Here is a 23,982-nt window from a genome sequence, read left to right on the forward strand (position 1 = left end):
GAATAGCTTATTTTGTTAAGCTATTATCTGTCCCAACTCAGCTAATGTAAAGTTCCCCAACAATTCTCCACACAAAGGTCATAAGCTAAGGACTTGCCTAAGCACAAAGAAAGTATTTTGCAGGAAAGTTCAGCCCAAAACAGTTAAAGTCCCTTTTTTTATGAGATTTTTTCCATTTATAACTCTGTGGTTATGACTTGCTTCTTTGTTCCCAGGGGAAAACTTAGACATTCACAGTTTGATAAAACTTCTGAATGTTTGCCCTGGGACATGGAAAAGGAGTCTCTGGAAACCCATTAAATACTTAAATGACCAGGAAAGTAAAATTATTCCAGGGAAGTAGCCTAAATGTTTGCATAGTGTTTGACAGAGGACAGTTGCTTCTACTCATAGCAATAAAATAATTTCCACTCATTTTTCCATACTGTTTTTCAAGGATGCGATTTTTGAAAAGGGTTGCACTCCCCTCTCAGACAAACCTTTGTCTGCTAAACTGCTGTACACAGAAATCTCTAAGCTGCTGCTGAGGAATGCTAGTCATACTTACATGTTCCTCTTTCTCATACAATAGCTGTATAGTCTGTGAAAAAGACACATTTTAGACACTTACCACTAGTGAGCTTGATTCGTTAATTTGAAATTATTTTCATTACAGTAGTGGCTTGTTTGACTTCTGGCATCTCTACAAGAAGAAGATCCTTTGTGCATGTAGCTCATATAGCACCTGGAAAAGAGGAACTGCAAAGAATGTGGTATAAAGTAGTTGTCTTGATTTATTTTCATCATGTACCTAGTTAGGATTTGATACATGTTTGAATCTATGGGAGTCTTTCCATTCATTTTCAATCCAAGTAGAAAGGGGCCCTGTTTAATTCCATTTACACTGAACTTGGATTATAAAATTTACACCATGCCATGGAGGCATCTCTCAAAGTCGTACCCTTCCTGAAGAATTGCTGCTAACAAGTACAGTCCCCATGGCTCCTTCAATTTCAACCACAGTAAGAAAATTTTTTGTGTAAAAAATGTTTTATTGGTTATGTTTTCCTTCATCTGAGGGCTATTTTAGCCATAAAGGCTAAGAAGGCAAGACTCACTTAAAGAAATTGTTTTCAAGTGTGCTATGAGAATGTGAGTTTGTATGGCAAACTGGGACAGTAGTGGAAAATGTGGCATCCCAAACAGGTGGAAGGGTTGGAAACAACCATATATGCACTGTCACTTCTCAAAGACAATCATACACAATTGAGCAAAAATGCTCCAGGAAATCAAATTTGTAACTAACACTCAGGAGCTTCACAATCCTTGCCCTCAAATCAAATTTATTTGGGAATATCATCATAGGAAATATGGACAAATACAGCAGAATAAAAACACACAGTCGTAGATTGCCTTCTTGAAAATTAAATTAAAAAAATACTGGCTAGATCATAACCCATAACAATATTACATAATATATCTGTCATATATCTCAAGATAAAAGTACAAAATAAAACTCTTGAGGGCTCATTTATAGCTACAGCTCCTCAGTGTGCTCGATGCAGGGTACATGCCCAGAATGCTGTGGGAGAGACGCAGATGCAAACACCATTTCTCAGGGCCCCATGCAGTGTTTTGGCAGCGCAGCTTTACAGGTTTCAGAGATAAACTACTGTTCAAGAAGTTCTCAAGAAGCCTTTCTGCCATATGAACCCAAATTTCACCCAGCTCAAAGCCTTATCTAACACATGTTGCCGCTATCAGTGTTCTCCATCAAAGAAAATTTCTCCTCATCCAAACAACACACCAAACTTTGGGTCATGTCCAGGCAAAATCTTGCTAAGGATAAAGGAAGGAAGAAAGAATCAGCTGGCATTAACAAAAAACTAAGGACTCTTCTTGTATTTCAGTAACATCTACCACAGTGATAAAAACTGAATACAAATGAGCAAATAGGATTATTTATAGAAAAATCACTCTTCTATACTAATGAATAAGATCTGCAGGCAATGAGTGCCTCCTGTGAGACCAGGAGCTCCTTCTAGCTTCTCTAGTGGGAGATCTTGGTGCTCACTATATCAACAGGACACTGAGCCCCCCACAGGATGCTTCAAGTTCTCTGCAGAATCTGTTATATTTTCTGCTTGTATTTCCAAGCGAAAAATTTTGCAGAGTAACAAATCTCAACAGGATAGAGACACAGAAAAAAACCTTCAGCTATGGTAAAAGTCTGAAATTGAAAATACAATATAAAGATTAAATTCTGATTGCTTCAGACTTTCAGTCTCATTGAGTCATAAATTACCATGTTGAAAAACAGTCAGTAAAAAATATATAACTGGCCTAGTTTTTAAAGATAGTAGTGGTCTCTTGTTCTTTTCAAATTTGGTGGGAACTATAGATGATCAACTTACCTAAGGTTCTGACTTCTCAGATCTTAATCAAAAAGATTTTCCACTGCCACAGCATGTGGCAATTTACAATTTTAAAAAAGTCTGATATGACCATTAAATTTCTTCTCTTGTCATAAGGACAATAAGAAGCCATAAGATGGTTTACATTTTATTAAAAAGGAAAAAAAAGAGTCCAGCATTCCCAAAAAGGATGCAAAGGTGCACAGAGTGGTCCAGGCGACTAATGATTTGCTCAAACACTAGCAGAGAATATATAAATTCTTAGCTCTTAGCAAAAAATATTGATTGCATTATAACATCTATGATACAATTTCATCTGTTAACATTTCATTCGTTAACGGCACTGTACAGAAGTTTGTCCATGCTAAATACAAGCCTTGGACCAGATACACAAAACAACTTAAATGTATTTTTTACATCCTATATGCACAAACATTTCTTAAGTTAAAACTATGCACATTCCTTATGCATAGCACATATATGGCTTACATATTCAAAGACAGGAATTCCACCTTTTGGCATGCCCTTGTCCCAGGGCTCAGAGCTTACACTGTTCCCAGCTCAATTTTGACTGCTCTGCTGTCAGAAAAGAGACAGTCAACAGGTATGGACATGTAAGGGTCCCTCAGTGAAGGTTTTATGTTTTATGATTCCTTCTTCAATTGGACAAAGCGTGCCCTTATTGAGGTGGAGCCTGATGCCTGCTGAGCACTGGCTGGATCCCTGAAGCAGCAGATGAACAGCACACAGGTCTCAACCACGCTTGGCACAGAGGGGAGTGCCACTGCCTCCATGAGTCCCCTTCAGAGCAGACCATGGCTGATTAGAAAGACTTTTGGTTCAGTGAGGTAATAACCACAGGGTCCAAACAGGAGAACTGGGGAACTGGGAGTGCAGTGACCCCAGCCACCTGAGTGCCTACAACCTGAAGGGGAGCCTGGAAGTTTCCTGGCAGGTTCCAGCAGAGGGAAATGAGGTTGGCTGCAGCCATGTAGGACACCCAGACAAGTCAGGAGGGGTCATGTGCAGCTCGAGGGAAGAAGAGATGAAAATGGAGTTTCTTTACGGGCACAGTTTGGGCTGGAGGGCTCATTCTGAGGCTTCTTGCAGAGGTAACTGCCTGTGTGCTCTGTTTTTGCTGCCCCTCAAAAAGAAACAAACTCTAGCAAAGATTTTGCAGGATGCATGTTGTCACCTTTGCATTTGAGATAAACCATGACATAAGGCCTCAGTGTCACCTTCCAATCCTGTCTGAGAGGCAACACAGCATTTTGCTGAAGTGAAACACTTTTCATGTATTTCTGTTGCTGTCTCTTCCATCCTACAAAATGATAAGCACCAGTTTCATGGTAGGGCTGACACCAGTGCTGATGTTTTTCAAAATATTACAGGATTCAGAATGTTTTAATCTTTAACACCAGATGCTGTTCAATTAATTTTAAAGAGATATTTCAAATACTGATTTGTTCAACACCAGTTCTGTCCATATGGCAGCCACTGCAGTGGGGAAGAATCTTCATTCGTGCAGGCTGGTCAGTGTAACTCTACAACTTCCCTGTACAGTCTACAAACATTTATTTCCAGATATTTTAAGGAAGCTAACAAGTAGGACTTTTATGGTGCATGCAGCATGATTGCATGAACAAGTATCTAGGAACACATTTCATTTTGATTTTCCATTTTCATTGGATGCCAGCAGCAGTGACATGTAACAGCAATCCCAGGCAGATGACAAACATCATGTTTGCACACATCTCGTGATTAACTGGAAATGTCTGGTACCAGTGATGCAACAAAGCAAGGTCCAACTTTGGCTGAAGAAATTATTTTGGCTAGTTTAGGAAAAGCAGAATAGAAGAGGAAATAGCAACACAAAAACAACTGAAATCTTGCGAGTTTTTAAGTGCCTTGAGTTACCAGCTCAGGGTTTTTACATTTTACATTTTTGAACATTTTGTTCAATCACTCTCCACAGAAATAGGATGATCCAAGAACAAGTTGACAGATAACAGCCTCTGAGATCACGAGGTAGGAACAGCTAGAGTTCTTCTCTCCTGCAATAGAGGTCAAATGAAAATTCATAAACAAAAGATTTCTGATACTACTACTACTTCCAATATTTCATATACCTGAATTGAGGATGATTTATAGCATGATAATTTAGTCTGACGCTAAGGATTCAGATATTAAAAAGTACTGTGTTTCCCTTCTTTATATTGAATTTTTTTAAGATGACATTGAAAGTGGGGTATACCGTGTCCCCATTGCAAAATTTTCTAATATAAGCACAACTGGGATGGAACAAAGAGGTTAAGAATAGCACTAAGTCAGCCTTTATGGTATAAAACACTCCCCATTGGAAGAAAGAAATTACCAAATTACCTGTCCTGCCTGAAATGTCAGAAGCTTTTAAAAAATAGCAAATCTAGTTCTGTACCAGTGCTTCTGTCTGCTCCGTGGCTTTTACAATATCTTCTGATGTCTTACAGTATTTAGGCTCACCTGGAAGATAAAAAAATGTGATTGGGAACCTGAATGAGGAAGTTAACCAAATCAAGAGAATCTGCACAGCCATAGACAGACAGAATCTAGTTCCTCAAGATGTTTTAAGGTTAAAATGAGGTTTCAGTCACTGCTTTCTTTAATTGCTTTCTCACCAGAATAAGCATCAGCTCGAATTAAATAATCATTATGGTTTATCCACAAGGCAAAAGATAGGATGAAAGCAATAGATCACAGCATGAAACAAAACTATGAAGACTTTTACAAGGGGGTTCGGTTTTGGTTCATTTTTTTCTTCCAGTTTAGTGAAAGTCAAAATTCACCCTCTGTGGAAAAGTGCTGTTTAAATCCCCTTTTCCGTAGGCTTTCAAATCAGAGTAAGTTTCTCCCAGATAATGAAAGATGCCAGTGTCAGGTTCTAAGAATTCAATTAATTCAATCAGATAGGAGCAATGAGATGGAGTAACACAAGCAGCTTTCAAACTAAGTGATACAACATGAATCTCAAATCGACAATCATAGAATCAAGTTGTTGCTTAAACCATTCCTTCAGTTGCTTTGAATGAGTACAGCTGAGGAAATTATACACTGAGATGGTAGGCAGGGTAGAATGTAGCAAAGTCACGGTGTTATTTACTAACTACATATAGTAACTTCTCAGTTTTATCCAGTTGATCCACCAGTAAGAACGCTGAACAGAAAATGTCAAAAAGGAAAAGCATAGTAGTCTCAAAAGTGGGAAAGATTACCTGGGAGAAGCATAAAAGTTATAAAAATAGAGAGGGGAATCTTTTTGAAAGCCAAAAAACAAAGGTAGAAGTAGCTGAAAGAGAAAGCAGATGATGCGTGATCTGAAAGGAAAACTGGAAGATGATGGCAAGTTGAATGGATGATGGACAGTTTAGAAAAGAGAATAGGAAGAGAGGAAAGAAAACTCAAGAGAACAAACATGAGAAAAGAAGAAAATTAATACCTATGAATCTACCATGGCTTCATTGTAAACCAGTAAGAACTGCTACTGATTTCACCCTTCTTCCTGCTTCACTACCTTAAATTGTGGCAGTGTGTGCTGCCCACTCTGTAATGCAGCCACAAGCAGATCGGTCATATTCCCCAAGCAGCATCCTACCATGATCCCTTATTTTGCATAAATTTAATGTAGGTGGAATACAGTCAACCAATACTTCAAAGGCTTTTAAAGTCTCCAAATCGGAATAACATTAATTAGAACAAGGATGTCTACAGATCTTTCAGCCTGTGGCTCTTTTTGGAGGGGTTTAGCAAAACTTTATTAGCATTATTATCCAAAAAAACAAAAAAGGGGGTGGGAAGGTGTATGAAAGTAAAAGCTATTTATCTAAATATTTAAATTAAATATTTAAATTAAATTTTATACTTGACATTTGAGTTTGTGGTTTGCTTAAAACAAAACAATTCACAGAGTTATGGAATATGCTGAGTTGAAAGGATCAACGAGTCCAGCTCCCGGCCCTGCCCAGCATCATCCCCAAGAATCACATCATGTACCTGAAAGCCTCATCCAAATGCTTCTTGAACTCTGTCAGGCTTGGTGCTCTGACCACTGCCCTGGGCAGCCTGTTCCGGCGCCCAACCATCCTCTGGGAGAAGATCCTTTTTTGTGATCCTTTTGCTAATATCCAACCTAAACGTCCCCAGCACAACTTCAGGCCCTCGGATCCTACCACTGGTCACCACAGAGAAGAGATCAGTGCTTGCCCCTCCTCTTCCCCTCACGAGGAAGTTGTGACTGCAGTGAGGTCTCTCCTCAGTCTCCTCTTCTCCAGGCTGAACAGACCAAGTGACCTCAGCTGCTCCTCATGCACCTTCCGCTCCAAACCCTTCACCATCCTGTGCCCTCCTCTGGGCGGTCTCTAACAGCTTAATTTCTTTCTTACATTGTGGTATAAATTTCAAAACACTAAACATTAACTTCTAAGACATATATAGCTTTCTTCTTCTCTGCGCATCAGATTTTTTATGTGATAAAAAATGTGGTTGCGAATGGCTGTTATCTTATAAACCTTACCTTTTTTATAAACACATTATTTCCTTTTTTATTCTAACTTTCTCTCCATCCTTATTCCATGCATGAACATGGATGCCTTCCCTAAGTCCCTGAATCCTGGTTTACCCAGGGAGCATTAAGGAAGCAGCAGAACAGCAATCTGCTCCCGCTCTGCTCGGGTGCAGAGGGCTCCACACTCGCTGAGCTCCACGGGGCCACCGCAGCACTGGGCAGTCACCAAGCATTTGCATGGCACAGATGATCCCCTGATGCCACCTGCACCACCATAAATCAAGCTGGCATGTTGTTGTTGTGGATCTGCCCACTGCTGCTTAACCTGGTTATCCTCCAGAGGCTCTCACTTACTGACTGCCGGTGACGTTGAATGTGCTGCACACGCGATGGGACTGGGCAGTCCTCTCCTGTCATATAGAGTGAAGCTACTGGCAATCTGTTTTATCACGGATTTATTATCTCCCTTGCATTTTGATATTTAGGATTAATGTGGCTATCATTACGAGTGAGAAGTTAAGTTTGCCAATTAACATTTATAAATCATTTAAATGTGGAGTTGTTTAATTAAACATAAGCAGTTTTTTAAATTAATGTTCTAATTAATAAATCACTCAGGAGAAAAGGAAAATCATCGCTTGAAAAAAATCACCTTATAATAGTTTCATTTAATCTTGTACCATTCAATTAAATGAAAGTGAGATGATGGAAAGGAAAAAAAGGTATTGTGTGGAAAAACAACATTCAGTCTCAACTGCAGTGGTTGTGACAGGGACCCTCCAGTCCTCCCTTTGCACCAACCACAACCCAGGGCAGAGCTATTCCTGTCACTAAAATGTGATGGTCTACAAGAACTACACCTAGAAAGAGATGCAATACAATGAGTGGAAAATGGCCCCTTTTAAATTTTTTTTAAATGGGGAACCCCCTCATCATAGCACATCCAAACATTCATTGACAGTTCCCAGGAATGCACACACATCATCTTCCTGTGTTCACAACTGTTATAACTGCATCACTCACAGAAAACTTAACTGGATTTTCTGCTTTTCATAAAACACAGAACAATGACAGCTAACATGAAATTCCAACCTGAATAACCATGTTGCTTTTCTTCTTCCTTTCTATCTTACCCTCCTAGCCCTAGCACCTGCAGGTGCTCACTTCTCCACCCCAGGAGCCAGCAAGCACTCTGGGCATCACCTTAGCCTTTTACCCCCCATCCTCAGTACAGAAACTACAGAAGTAGAGATGATGTCCTGATAGAGGTATGGTGTCTCTTAGAGTACTCAAGTTTAAGATGTGAAACAGGGGAAAAATGTAAGGTCATGTGCTTGCTACCTTCTGCTTCCTTGAAACAGCATTCCATTGAAAATGTCTGAATTTGGTTAAAAGAGTCCTGTCTGGATCCCCTGGATATCAACAGAGGTGCAAATACACTGTTAAAAATTTAATAGCTTCTTACCCATTTCATAAATTTTGCAGTTTGAAGTTTTAAAGTACAATGCATTCTCTAGAAAATTTCCTGCCTCAGAAAACAAATGAGATTAGCATTTTCTAAAATAAGAAATCTCTGTTCTCATTGGAAAGGTGGAATGTAAAGACTGACAAGGCAACAGAATGAACTAACTGCCTGCTGAGTTGTATCTGACCTCTCAAACATCATTTTTGTTGGTCAGCCATCTAAAGACCCACAAGTACAGCTACACCACAACTGCCTTCTGCAGAGTCTGAAAGGTGAAAGGTTCAGCTTTTCCTACTGCATTCCTCATCCAGGAGATGGGGAACTTCTCTAAGGCACTTTAATTGTAAGTCAAGCTTTAATACGAACCTGGTGTAAAAAATACGTCAAAAGATAAAATGTCAGTTATTAGACAACTTCAAATGCTGTGAAAATAGTTTTAGTGTAAATATTTTGATTTAGGGCCCTAAATTAACCATCTGTTATTTCTGATGGAAAAAAACCTGTCAACAATAAAAGCATGGAGCCGCGGAATGCGGAAATCTAGAGTAAGTGGGAGTTCTCCATAAAAAGGCTTTTTGAGAAATATGCCAAGTCATATACTCATGTCTAAGCTAAGCATTATAAGCACTTCAAGGTTGCTGCTCAGACAATGCCATACTTCTGGCACAGTATTGCAAGGCTTGCTGTCATTAAAGCATTAATGAGTTTCACATTTTAAGTAAAAGCGAGGAAAAGAACTGTCATTATATGCCTTGATTATTCTTATTACCCTCATGCCTCAAAGATTATTCTAACTATAAGCAAACTCAGAAAATAAAACGAAGATGCACAGTGTCTTTCTCTTCCCTTGGTAACATCTATTCCTCATTGCTTGGGCATGTTGCCCTTGATACTGTGTTGCAATCACCAGATACTAGACATGGTCATCTTGTGATAAAATACTTACACTCCAAAAACATATTCTGACATTTTAGAGATTTTCTGGCTTCTCCACTTGTCTTGCAGCTACAGTCGAGAGACTGATCTTCCTGATTAAGAGAATGACACAGTCCCATGACTTCTACAGTTGGCAAATTCCATCTACTTGAACTTAACTCTTAAATTCACACGACCTTTGGTACAAAGGATGTGGTTTACAAAATATCACATTAGGTGCCCAAACTAAGGGGAATAAATATTAATAGCGTAATTACTTATTCAAAAAGAAAGTGCTAGATAGTTCTGTTTTGAAAGTTTACCTTATTCTCCAGTAACAAACAGCTATTTAATTGTAAATACATATCTTTGAATTATTCTGGAATCATTCTTCAAGTTCAACTAAAATATATTCTCTAAAGAATTTTCTAGTAGATACCAAATAGCTGATATCAGGAAGTTGATATTTGATTATATGCTTCTATTTGATGTTTTAGGACACTACCACTTTTACACAGGCCTGAAGAAACTGTCCTCTGCTGGTGGTTTATACAACAGTTTATTTCAATATTTTACATTGCTGTTGATATTTGACAGGGAGATACCAGACACTGCTGCAGCTTCACCCTGGACAGCTTCATTAGATTGGCTGGTGCTCTGTGATGAAGCATTACCATTCAGTGGGTCTGTATTCTGTGTCTCTTGCTGGGCATCGCTGAGATCTTTCTGGTTCGGATCAGAGTTAGTGCATTTTTCTGAGCTGGATTCATCACTCAGAGGAGTGTCGAAAGAGACTACTTGTAGAACGATGGATCTGGGAGGACAGGATGTACCATCACTTCCCTGACTACTCTCATTTTGTATCCTTGTTGCCTCTTCCTGTAACTGTGCATCTGTGGAATTTCTGCTTTGGTCTTTTTCCTGTTCACCAACATTTTTCACAAGTTCTTCTACAAAGAGGGAACAAAATAGGTGAATTAGATAAGAAGGATATGCCACAATTTTTTGATTTCAGAGTAGTGACAAATTGAGCCGCACACGGGACCACTGTGAACATCACTTTCTGCATGAGATCATGCCCACTGTGTTAATATGGGTCAGATTCTCTCCCAGTTGCACTTTGCACTACTGCAGCTGAACTGTAGCAGTCCTCTTTCTGGTTGATGTCTAATACCTCTTTTTTGGCCATAATACAGAGCAAGGAGCATCATCAGACAACAGTAACCTGAAGGATGGGAGCAGGAGGACCCCTTGCTGCAGGCATGTCCCTCTGCAGTGCTGTTTACCACCGCAGGACTAGGAAGGGCAGAGCCCATCAGGTCTGTGAGAGAGAGAGGGCATGGAGAGGAATGCCTCGCTGGGGATGGGGCAGGCATCAGAATCGAGGGGAAGCCCTGAAGGAAATTGGCCTATCAGCCTGGAAAAGTCCAAACCATCAGCTCACACAAGTTGGAACAAACTATAGGGGGTTATGCATGTGCTGTCCAGTACTGCTGCCATTATGGCTAATGGCACATACAGAACAGGAAGGAACAGATATGGGGGAAACTGCGCTTCAGGGGGCAGCAGCAACTGGAAAAATAATGTTTATGAAAGGCTCTACTCCTTGGTCTAGTGCAGAGACTTGGAGAACAGTACAAATGAAATGGCCCATAGTAAAGGATTTGAAAGAACAGAACAGCACAGAGAGGTGTCACCAGGAATAACTAGATGAAAAAGAAACAGAGAATGGAAAACTTGTGATGGCAGGTGAAGAGTCCAACAAAAAATAAATGTGCCGTCTTCATGGAGGGCCTATTTGTCTTGCTATTATAATCTGTATTTCATAAATTTAGATTTTAGAATCTGTACACTAGTATAGAAGATACCAAATACTGTTAATTTAAAAAGTGAAAGCATTGCAGTTTGAACAACATGGGCATAAAACAGCTACATGATATTGCATAAAATTTCAACTTTGGATGTTAGAAATTATTAAGGAAGGAAACCAAGCATTGAGGTACTTATTGAGTTCAACTGGCATCTCCCGGAAACTCTGATTGTGAGTGACCAGTCCAAATCCAGGCCACAAGTGATTGCACATGACAACTGAAAGATAACCCAGACTGTAAGCACATTTTTATTGCTGTCAGCATTTGGCACCACCTTACTTTTCTAAATACAGAGAAAAGTTCCCCCTGAAGTACAATTTGGTCTGTGGAATGGGATGGAAGGGAAGACCTTCAAACCTCAAGTGATGTGCAGAAGCATGGAATAGTCAAATAATTTCCTTCTTCTGTCATTTATACTTTCTAGTATACTTTTTTAAAAATCAAGAACACTAAAATTTGAGCACTTTCTAAACTGTTAAACCATTTTTTCCTTGGTTTGGATTCTAAATCTTCTGAAACTTGGACAGGTAGTCTTTTTCTACAGACTTTAATGCAGCTCTTACAAAGAAGAGGTTGGGCTAAAACCATTGAGAAATATGTACATGGAACTTGATGCAAGTTATGTTCAATCTAGAGACGTTATTTAAAGCACCTGTCACTCATGACACAACCTACCTACATAAGGCTTTTTTCCTAAGAAAGTTATTTATGTGCCATATTCGCCTCCAAATGGCAGAACTGCAGCATTTCTCCTTAGCTTTATAAAAAAACCCAAGGAAATTCAAAGATAAAATATTTCACATGCTGCTCAGATGCATCAGTAAGTTAAAACAAGAAAAGCTGGATTATAAGCACACATAAAACTGTAATATTAATATAGCTCACACTGGTGATACTTTTTAACCAAAAAGCTAGCAAGAAGAGAGTATTTTTCTCGCTGAATGTTGTTTTAGGACTATTCTAGCCAGAACTCAGGTGTGTCTTGGTGTAACTGGATGACTGACCATTTTATTCTCATATTAGAAAGCTCAGAGTGTTCATATGTGCAAAATCCACTACTGTCTTTTCAGTTCATAAAGCCTGAATATCCAAACTTAAAATTGTTCTCATTCACTCCTTAGCAAACTTAACTGGCAAATGAAGATTAAGAGTTTAATCGTAACAACTCTGCTGGATTGTTCTTGACTTATGTCACAATGGTCTCTAATTTCTATGACTGCCCTTGAGATGATTTCAAACATGTCTGTTTAAGAATACCTAAACCAGAGCCAAACTCTAACTCGGGACTAACTGATGGATGGAGCTCTGAAATGGAGTATCTCTGCACCAGGATACACTTGATAACATACCAGTTAAAAGTTATGCCTTTTGCATTTAAACTGGTGTGAGACTACAGGAGTACCACGAGTGGCTGGTAGGAGTGACTGAGACTGAGAAGCCTCAAGTACAAAATCCTCTATGATGATGTCACAACTGCCATTAAGCTCCTCCCTCTCTTTTCTTAGTATGAAGTCTCTCACCTGATGGACATCTGACTCTATGTTCTCACTCGCTCTGCTCCACTCAGCTTTAACCCCTTTTTCATCTTTCAGAAAGACAAAAAACACTGGGTTCTTACAGTCAGCCACTTGTGGAATATGCTAAATGTCCTGGAAAAATACATATTTCTGCTCTAAACACCTAATAATTGTACTCTATATTATATAGGACTTTTGTATTGCATATAATACTCGGAATTTTCTATGATTTCTGCTGTCCTATCATTCTGATGAAACAGAATTATCTAGCAGTCTAAATAAGGCTGAGACTGGGACAGTGACCAATTAAGTAGAATTCAAGCATGGCACAGCTAAATTAATCCTGCTAGTGTAAGAGAAATGGAGCTGGCATAATGTCTGACCCCCACTGCTGTGCAGGAAGAATTGTAATAAACACTGTGGCAGTCTCTGCCTCCAGCCAGCCATTAAATGCCAGGACCCTCTGAGGGCAGTGGACCAGGCTGCTGCCCCTCACCCTGGACTGCATTTCTGGGAAGAGCAAGCTCCCCCTCCCTATGGGCACGTTACCATGACCAGCCAGAGATGGAAATAGAGTGTGTTAAATGAACAAGGTAATCTGGCATTTGCAACATTGTCGATATTCAATAACAATAAATAGATTAGTAAGGTAAAGAGATTAAACAACCACCCATCTTGGCCCTCAGAAAATTTTGGGGGATTTGGGGTGTGTCAGTTAGGCACTGAAGAGCTCAGGGTTTATCACAGCCATTTCAGATAAAGGCAGGCAGGAGTACATTGTGCAGTGCAGTGAACTCAGGGTATGTGTTGTTGTTGCTACTGGTTTTGCTCTCTCTGCTTTAACTTGGCAAAAGTGACAGGAGCCAGGCCTGGTTATGTATTTTTCAACTGTTGGGTTTGTTTTCTTTACAAGAATCCAAGTGTTATTCAGCAAAATTTGTGTGAATTCCTCTGTAAAATAAATGGCTTCACCTAACTGGTCTGTTTGGGGTGACTCAAGTTTATCCCTCTCTTCTGCTTTTCTGTGCCCTTTCTGAAATCCTGCCTTAAAGCACAGTCCTTTATGAGAAGGAACAATGGCATATGACACATAAACATGATAGAAGTGGTGTCTTTCTTCCCTTGTGTTCAGGCTGAGCTGTTGGCAAAATAACTGTAATGCAATATTTTTTTGTTAAAACTGGCAGGACTCATAAGACAATAGCCAAATTTCAGAATCGCTGAAAAATTCTGGTACTCAGTCATTTTGCATTTGCAGAAAATGTGTTAACTAGTGAAAGCAACTTCTTTCCTCTCTTCATCAGATTATACTCTTTTTTCATTAAGTCACATGGGTTTTCTGTTTTGTTTTTCACTTAAGTGTCAGAAAATTTAATTGAATTCTTTAAGTTCTTTATTTTTTATTGTTTGCTGGAGTGAGTGGGAGCCCTGAATCCCTTCCAGTCCAATGAAGTGTCCATGGAACACTAAAACTGTCACAAGACTCAATCTCTAGTCCCGTGCTGTAGGACTCTGTGATGCCCCCAATGTACCACAGAAGCCCTGGAGGGTCTGTATTATCAACTACAGCACTGCTGCTTCCCACCAGCCCTGTTTGTTACTGCCTATGTATGCAGCAACAGTTTCAGGACGTGATCCAAGTGGTGAGGAAGCTTTGCTACATTTTGGAACTTTCTCTTTTGCATTTGTCCATCAACTTTCTTTTCCTCACCTTTCTGTGGTACAAAAAAGAGCATTCAGCTGCTATGACCTGCACAGTACAGGGCTTATGAATTACCTTCCTGTTTACAGCAACTGCATCACTTGAGCATGTCTTGACCTAACAGGAATGGAGAGGAAAAACACAAAAGCCATATGCAAGCAGGACATCTCCAACCAACTGATGGCAGTGACTGTGAACCCCAATAAAACAAATATCTGCTGAATCACATTGCAATTTTCATTGGCTGCATTGACAAAAAGCTACAATTCTTTACCCTTACAGACAGACATGTTGACATGAAAGTTTTAAGCTGAGTTAGAGAGGAAAGCTGTTCATCTTCACTTCAGAATTAAATTATTTGAGGACTCTGTAATGAAGAATGCTGCTGGATGTTACGGAATCTCTGTGTATACTATGACAAACTTTGATTTCTAGGTTTGTCTACTTTTTTTTTTTTTTTACTGTAAAACAAAATTTACAGAAAACAGTGACAAAAGACCGAAACCAGGACAACACGGGAAGGAAACACACCTTTCTAGAAGACATGTTCTCACATCAGCCATTTTAAAGAGAAAACAAAAAGACCAGGACAAAGCATCAAAATTTTGCAGAGAACAAGAGGACTGATCCTGGTGCTTCTGGAACTACCAAATAAGTTTAAAGATATGTCCAAAAGCTCCCAAACAGCCATGATTACCCCCAACTAATCTGCCATTTTCAAATTCAAGAAAATATTGCTGTAACCCACTGAGCTATTTAGATACTGATTCCTTCCACTTTCAACTCCACACAAATTTCATCACAGTTATAGGAGTATATAAAACCACTGCAAACCACGTAATCCAGTGGCACTTAATATTATAGCATTATGTTATCTAGAAAAATTAGCAAATACTAAATTAGCTAATTAAATCAAAACTTTACACTAAAGGATTTGGTTAAAAATAATGTGAGTTTATGGTTTCCTAGGGTTGCTACTTCTCCCTTTTACTTCTCTTTTGCTGTTTATTTGTAATCTCAGGGGCTTGAGTGCTAGAACTTTTGGGACAGGGAATGGGAAGGACATGATGCTGTGAGCCTACTAGAGGGAAAAGGTGATTTAAGTGATGTAGACTGTCGTGCAGAGATGGGCCAGCTCTCTGATGTGTACTCCAGGGAGATATAAAACAGATTCCACTATTAGGTCAGTTATCATTCCTTAGTCTGTGATTTACCAGGTATTGCCAATATCAAACATTCCTTCCTACTCTTAGCTCAACCCACTCCTTGCACTTACTCAGACCATGCTGAAAAATTCTCCTTTTCCCACTTAACACATTTCTGAATTAGCTCAAAAACTGCTTATGACCTAAGCATTTTAACACCGCAATTAAAATCACTGTCACCGATACTAGATGGGACTTCTTTAGCCTCCTGAATTGATTTTTTTCCAACAGATTAAAACCGTCCATTAGGGTAGATTTCATGTGCCAAACTGTCAGTCAGTTTCTGTCACTGTCACACACATCCTCCCACTGCCCGCCCTTCCTAGCGGCTGCTAAGTCACATTAACATGCTATCAGATCATCACTTTCAGATTTTCACATTTCAGCAGCTGCTACTCTCCTCTTGTTAGTGAGTCTGCAGAGAAAATCTTTCAGACAAAACGGAACTGAACCCTGTGGTTATTGTGACTGGAAGTATGCAGAACTGAAAGTGCCCGAGGGGGGCCTGCAGGTACCATGCACAGGTCTTTCAGAGGAGACATTTGTTATTCAGAATTGCTGCCTGTGGGGGGAAAAAATGCTGGTCTCTACTCCATGGATGCAATAGTTGTTATTTTGTCACATTTTTATCATCAAAATTAAGCAGAGGCCAGTGTGAGTGACTCATTCAGCCTCACATCTTTTTCATCCCACCTTGATGAGGTCAGTCATCCCAGGCATACACTTTTGAGCCATGCAGCCCAGTGCACTGCCAAAAGTGTTGAGGACATATTCATCACTGATGCCTTTCCATAGAGATAATGCAAACTTGGGTCACTTTCTGTAACACTTAATTCTTTAGAAGAGTTTCATAAGCATAAAATGAAAACAGTAAGTTTGTAATACAACTGTTGTTGTATTATCCTGAAGACGGGTCCGTTTGGTTGGCAGATGGACTTTTTGGTGTGTTGTTCTGCATGCCCCTATGTTGTTATATGACCTCAGCTGAGTGTCCTGAGCTGCCTGTGCCTCTTTCTGTTCACTATAAACAGAAAATAATGATATTTTTTTATCCCTGTAACTTTATTTACAATGATCTCTACTGAAGAAATTAAAGCATGTAAATCAGCAAGCATGATTACTAGTCCATACCCTTACATTCTGTTAAGAGTACCTAAGCTTGCCAAGCACAGATCAACTTCATAAGTAAATCTTTGGAACATTTTTATAGAACAAACTAAGCGTGAATAAGGGAATAAACATTGTATTTTTTAAATATTAAATAATTGTGTTACAATTACGTTCTAAGAAGTGCATGGTGAAGGATCTTACATTATAGTTAAATGTTTCTTCACAAATTCTGTGTTTCTTATAGCTTTCTCAGTAGGTCGATAACTTTCAGATCTTAAAATCCACTTAGAACACATCTTCTCTAATGAAAGAACCTCTCAGATACATCTGAGCACATTTACTGTCCATTTGCTACATCTACAATAATTGCAAACAGCAGCAGCCATCAACAGTATGTGTTGAAAAAAGCACAGGATGGAATAGTATCTTTATCACTGTGTTGAGTTGAACAAAGATTATCTGGTGATTGGGGCTTGGAATATTAATTAAACATCAAGACTTTCGAATTAGAATCCCAGATGTTTGATCATTATGGTAATTCCCTGTTAACAGCAACCCCTGAAAGGCCTGAGAAACATTCCTCTAATTCTCCAGTGGTGAAAGGTTGAAGACCCTTAGGCTATAGAGTACTGAGCTCCTCTGCATCAATTATACAAGACATGGCCTTTTTAGCAAAGTGGAGCCATCCTATTTACTGAGCCTTCTGAGAAGGAAGCTTTCAAACAGCAGCCTAGGTAGATAAACTCTTTCCTTACTAACACAGGCCTTTCCAAAAACAAAGCACGCTGTTCCTTGCACAAGCTGCTTGCTCTGAATCAAGTCTTAACAGCAACTATCTTTTCAGGGAGAGGTAGCTCCAGCATCTCCAGGAAAGCTTCCCTGTCAACAACACTGGCAGTGAGGATTAGTCTTTTCCTCTGGACTGTCTGGCACAGGAGTCAGACCATATTCTCCAGCCCTTGCTAAGGGAGCCCTTGCTCCTGATGAACTGCCTCCCAATTTGTGCTACATGAGTAATCTTTTCCTGAAAAGGTGAGAAGCTGGAGTGAGTTCAGATCATCCTCGGGAAATTATTTGGAACGTTTCTAGTTCTTTTCTGTATTCCTTGTGCATATGTAGTACTACATTTTACAGAGACAACTTCTCCTGAGCCTGAGAACTAAACTGGGAACAGTATCTGGTGTTTGCAGAGCCCATTGACAAGAATGCAGATGGTTCCTTTAACAGCACAAGCTCTGTTTGTCATAGTCAGCTCAGGAAGCGTGTTTGAAGATCTACACTAACAGCCAGCCTGTTTACTACCACGGCACAGTCCTCATACATGTGACCTCTCAATGCATTCAGCAGTTTGTGACTTGTCATAAATTATCTAGCTAGGAACAATGATAGCACTTCTTTCACCTGGCAGTGATTTATCTCTGACATCTCTTCTCTCAGTCTATGGTCCTACTAACATATGAATAAAACACTGCTTCACTCATATGCCCAAAGCAGACTAAAGATTTTTCATCAAGCATGGAGTCAGAGAAGGCAGCCTGAGATCCAGACAGGATGGGACTAATCATCTGAAGTTCAAGGGCTCCGGTAATTCACTTATGAGCTTAGTCAAACTTGGTTGATCTGAAAAGAATTTCAAGTGGAAGGGGGATGTAGTGCAATATTTTCTATTCTTTACTAGATGTTCACTTTGCACAGTCTGATTAAGGATTTTCAGCCTTTGCAGGGTACATCTTCAAAGCAGATATACTGGACCAGTTGAGGAAGACTCCCTCTCCCATTAAGTGACAAGGAACTTACATGCTACCTCAGAAAGTGCTCTATAGAAGGCTATTTTTACTTAGCAAAAAACTCTTTTATAGCAGTCCTTAGGGCCCACATATGGGCTGTGGACCCAGATATTCCATTCCAAATGAATGGAAAATATAACTTCCACAACACTTGTATAATTCATCCCTCAGCTGTTAATTAAAAAAACCCTTACTATCTGTTTACTAAAAAAATATAAATCTGTACTCAAAAGTATTTGCATTATTCACAAGGTTTCCTCTACAGGCTAATCAGGCACTCTGAAGGTCTCCATGCCATGCTCCAGGTAACTACAGACATTGCTGCAAGTAGCCTCTTTATGGCAGCAGATTTCTATAAATCTTTTCCTCACAGAGCGGTTCAAAAAACCAGATTCAGCCACAATCACACAGAGAAAATATTGTTCATCACACTCTGGCCTCAACACCAGCTATTTACACTTACCCATTAGCTTCCCTAATGTATGTTTTACTGCAGTTCCATAATTCTGTTCAGGAAGTACTTAGACACGCTTCATTAGTCAAGTTGATGGAAGAAAAGAAGGTTATGACAACCACAATCTCAACAAAATCCATGGAGTCTTGAACACTAACATCTCTGTTTGTCAGAGCACTGAGCATGCCCAGAGTTTCTTGCGTTTTCCTGGGCCTCCTATTAATATTGACTGCAATCTTACCCAAAATAGTTTTTAAATCTCTTGCTGAAAGTAGCTTTGTGTTTTCAATGCCTGTCAACAGTCCAGTAAAACTGGGTTAAATATATCGGTAATTTCTAGAGCACAACAAAGCACTAGGAATGAAGGGGAAACCGTGCCCTTTGATAGCACTGTACACCTCCTAAACAACATACCAAAAAGTTGATGTACCAGAATCAAACTGGTTAGTTATATATAACTGGAAATGGCAAACTTCCAGACAATAAGTTCTCCATTATTCCACACTGAAGGACCTTTCATGTCACTAGCTCAGGGCTGCTTGAACTCTGCAGGCTATAGCTAAGTGGCCTTGGGCACTCTGATGGTCTTCTATTATTACTGACCACTGCAAATTAGCAGTTCTGTCCTTTTGACCAGCCAGTATTAGTTGGGCAAGACCAAAGGAAGCAATTGGCTATATAAAGCTTCTCATGAAGAAGGGACAATATTAATGGAATCCTCTCCTCAGCTGCCCCTTCCACCTGACTCTGTCAAGTCTTTGTCACAAAAGACGTACGGAAGCTTATTCTTAATATCCTCCTAATGAGAATATTCATTTGCAATTTAGCACTAAATTAGATTTTATCACTGTTCAGCACTGTTTTTCTGTCTTGTCTGACACCTCTTTGAGAAAAAAGATGTTGATTTGGATGATGGGATGAAAAGCAAGGCTGGCCCTGGGTTCCAGTATATCATTCCCAGCTGTCAGTATCAGGTCATGTACAGCAAGACCAGTCTCAGCAGTGAAATGTAACGCTGCAATATTCCAGGTACTTGCTAGGAAATAACACAGCCTGTGGACAAAATATTCCCAAATGTCATTCACTTAACCTGAATTGAAGCTATAAATTCTTTTTAACAATTAGCACAAAACATTTCAATCAGGTAACTGTAACTCCAGACAATTTTAAGGTGTGGTTTATGAACTGAGATGCTTGATGCAGGTTTGGCTTTATTAACTATCTACTGGCAAACGAAGAGTCACTTTTGGCTTGCTTGGGCCTAATGCATGCAGTGATTGCCCAAAATCTTTAGATCCACTGGGTCATTTAAATAATTGCCTACAGCATAGTCCCAAGAAGCCTGCAATACTGAATCTTGTTTCATACAGTGGGGAACAAATAGCATTTCTAATAGCAAAGTACAACTTCCATGTTTCTGAAGAAATGTGACAGCACACACTACTTTGAATTGTTGATTCTGGCATTTAAAGCAGATGTCAGTATCAGTTACAATTAAATGTGCAAGAATGCACATTTCTAAACCAAACTTCTAAAGATAAGATGTGCAGCACAGAGACTTTTAGGTTATAAGATTTACTCTCATCCCCTAACCACCTACACCTCTTTAGACCTCCTGGGAGACCAGAACAGGAGCATCTAAAACAAACATTAAGACATAAAATATATGAATACAAGACAGCATTTTTACAGGTTGATAGAAATTAAAAGATGAAAGTAGGTAAGATCTTAGGGAGTGACCTATAAAAACATTCCACCTTAACATATCATACCTTCTGCTGCTAATTCTTTCCATCTTTCTTTGTTTGCTTGAATAATCTTCATCAAGTTGTCCTTGAAACTTCTCAGGTCTACAGTTGCTAGAGAATTTTCTGTGTGAGTCCCTCCATCACCTGTACTTCTAAACCCAGGTCGTCTTTGTGATTCAGCATTGCTTACTGCTCCCAAACTATTTTGGCTGCACGAGGGAAAAAAACCCAAACTATGAACACAGTCAGGAAATTTTAATAATACACAAACAGTTCATCTGAATCAAGTTGCTTAGGAACTAACCTGAAATAATAGTTTTTTACCAGAGTGTACCTAAGATACAAGATGTCTTGCTGACCATTTTCCAGGGAATTCTTGAAAAAATGTGACAGCTGAAAATACATTACTTGTAATGCAATCTTGAAGGAAAGTTTACTCAGCCATTTTGGAGCAGTTTCTTAGCTGTGTTTTTGAACAGTGAATGGTATCTTTGGGTCTTACAGGAAAGACATCTGATCATTATTTTTTGACCCATTTAGAAAAAGGAAGACACGAAGTCTGACATGTATGAAGCATACTACAGGTAAGTTTGGCTTGAGCTGAAAATTCTCTTCAAGCTACAAACCTTCAAGTGTAGTCAAAGCAGAATTTAAGATAGTGGCTTTAAAATCCACTAAATAGAGACTGCAGCTACTTTACACCCAAGGTAAGCAGAAGTGAAATTATTCATACATGTATATGCATACACATGCAAAGGTGGAAAAAAAAGAATGAATGCTGTTTTTTCCTTAGAATTAAAAAATAAGACCTATTTCCAACCTTGTGTGAGTACTCATGTCTTACTAGGTTTTGTTTACTCAGCTTTGCTGCATGGTTTATCTCATTGCTACCACAGAGAGATATTAATATGCATACAAATGGGTTTCCATTAATCAGAAAAGAATGGCAGTGAACATACCAACGAGAACTTCACAAGAAGAGTTAACTCTAACTTCCATGTGCTCCAGAGATGTTGAATGGGATGCAATGGAAAGAATAGGCTATAATTCCATTGTTTTCCAGGCACCATCTCATAGCATCCACTCAGTAATGTGTGTGCAATTCTCTGGCTCAGACTTTTCTGTCATGCTATAGGCTCTCCACTCTCCTCGTAAGTGTTGCACTTGATTCCACACAAAGAAAAATCCCTTTATCCTCCATCTCACATGGACCATAAGCCCTTTATCATTTACCACTCATTCATGAACATCAACCAAAAATGCAGCCTGAAGCTGCTAATCATTTGCAGCTGCTAATCACTCATCTGTGAAGAAGTGAGTGTGTAAACAAATTTGTCATCGGTAATACATTAGTTTAGCACTGTCCCCCAAAACACGAAGAACACCGTCATAAATACCTACTTCTAGTAACTTTTACTTGCTTCTAGTAACCAAAATATAGGAAAGAGCTAGGTTCACCCTTTTGTTACTAAAACCTAAGTAAGGCCCAGAAAATGAAAAATTGTCTTACAGAGTTATCATTTAGTAACCTCAGGGAAAGCTCAAATTACAGTTTTAAAATGAAATAAAAATATGATAACAGAGGCAGTATTTGTAAAGGTAGTATCTGATTATTCAACAATGCTTTCAGCAAGGAGTCACTCAGATTACACTGACATAGTTATTTTGCTTTATAGGTACAGGAATTTCAATAACCTATTGCAAAGATTATATTAAAAAATTGTAGAAATCAGTATCATGGTTTATATATGTTTATTCTGATCATTATTGGGGTTTTGCCTTTTTATATGCACAACTGTTCAGTCAATGGGATAAAATAGCACATTGCAAATACAATGCAGCCCCACAGGGTGGCAACACTGCACAGCTGTTTGTTACCACCCCAACTTCAAATAACTGAGATAACTCTGAGAATGACGCTAGTAGGATTATTATGTGAGCTTTTGTTAGTTCAATAACAAAGCAGTGTATTCATACCTGGGGGTCCCAAATGCAGGACTTTCAGATTTTGTCGCTTCCTCTATAAGAGGCATAACAATTTTCTCCATTGAATCAGTAAGAAGAGAAAATGTTGGTTCTACTATGAAATCAATGAAACCTAAAGAAGAAGAAGAGAGAAAATCAGGTTTTACATTTCTACAAGGTTCAAATCTAAAAATAAATACTTGCTATCAGGCTGATTTTCTAACTGTAGTCCCACTTCAATACACTGCATACTGCCAGTATAACCTCGAACAAAACAGCACAATTTAAACAAAAAACACCTGAAGCTGTATAGATATAAGTAGGTATTAATAATTGCAGCTTTTCTTTTTTTTTCTTGTAAATTTTATGCACTGCAGAACACACCTACCATTTGAAATGAGTACTAATTATTGAATAGAAGGGAAGCTACTGTTGAGCCAGAGTGCTACAAGTCATGCTGTCTCTTTTACCATCCGGAGCTTCTTGCCAAGGAGTTAATATTTCAAATTGCTGTTTATTATTCTGTGGAGGTAAAGTGTTATTTCACAGTGTGTAGGAGGGTTCTGTCAAATCAGTGAAGAGAACAAGTAATATCCTTAGGAGACAGCATTCATCCCACAGTTCTGAGATGTCAGCTCTGAACAATGTCTTTTACACTCTAAAGTGCTCATCACGGTATGGAATGACACAGTGAGAGAATGAAGCATTATTCTCTACTGAGCACTTAACAGAAAAAAATATGTTAAAACATGAGCTAGCAATGGATTTCCAGATGTCTTTATGCTCTAACCATGCAACACAGCATGAAGGTGAGCAACAGTGATTCAGTCTAGGATCCAGCTTCTCTCCTGCAGTCAGTATGATGCTCAAGCATATTTGCCTACAAACTCCCAGTGAAATGGAATAAAGGATATGCAGAGTGACAGAATGCAGTCAACCTTGTCAACCCACGGAGGCTTGACCCTCTGTAGTTTGACCTGACACACTGACAGGCTTAACTGCAGTCCAGAGATCTGATATATTAATTAGCTCTAAGTTGAGATTATCTACAAACTGGTACTTTCAGATTATAATAGAGACAGACCTGTGAGTTCTTGAGCAAGAGATAAGCAGTTTGAGGACATGATCTGCCAGACTCTAAAGTGTGTACAGTAGAAGCTGGATTAACCTTGGTTAATCCCTCTCCTACGCCTCCTTGGCATCACATATGGTGAAATTACATCACATTCTTTTGAGATCAGCACCATTCTGCTGTAAAAGCACATGAGCTTGGTGAATAGATAGGTGCACAGAAACACTTTCCATATAAT

General features: G+C 39.2%; 1 protein-coding gene across 7 annotated transcripts in view; it reads right to left on the reverse strand.

The window, feature by feature from the left end:
* Nucleotides 1-1,301: 1,301 nt before the first annotated feature.
* The window catches only part of PDE1A (phosphodiesterase 1A), a 179,353-nt gene continuing 156,672 nt past the window's right edge, over nt 1,302-23,982 (reverse strand). For 6 of the 7 annotated variants that reach the window (XM_010406696.4, XM_039554893.1, XM_010406697.4 and 3 more), the window contains 5 exons: nt 22,685-22,805; nt 20,732-20,916; nt 9,988-10,263; nt 4,776-4,895; nt 1,302-4,447 (listed from right to left, as the gene is read on the reverse strand). In XM_010406696.4, coding sequence (XP_010404998.2) covers nt 4,819-4,895; nt 9,988-10,263; nt 20,732-20,916; nt 22,685-22,805 — 659 coding nt within the window. In that variant the 3' untranslated portion in view covers nt 1,302-4,447; nt 4,776-4,818. The remainder of the gene's footprint in view (nt 4,448-4,775; nt 4,896-9,987; nt 10,264-20,731; nt 20,917-22,684; nt 22,806-23,982) is intronic. The other variant, XM_010406700.4, reaches the window with a different exon arrangement.

Source organism: Corvus cornix, chromosome 7, assembly GCF_000738735.6.
Source record: "Corvus cornix cornix isolate S_Up_H32 chromosome 7, ASM73873v5, whole genome shotgun sequence".
NCBI lineage: Eukaryota > Metazoa > Chordata > Aves > Passeriformes > Corvidae > Corvus > Corvus cornix.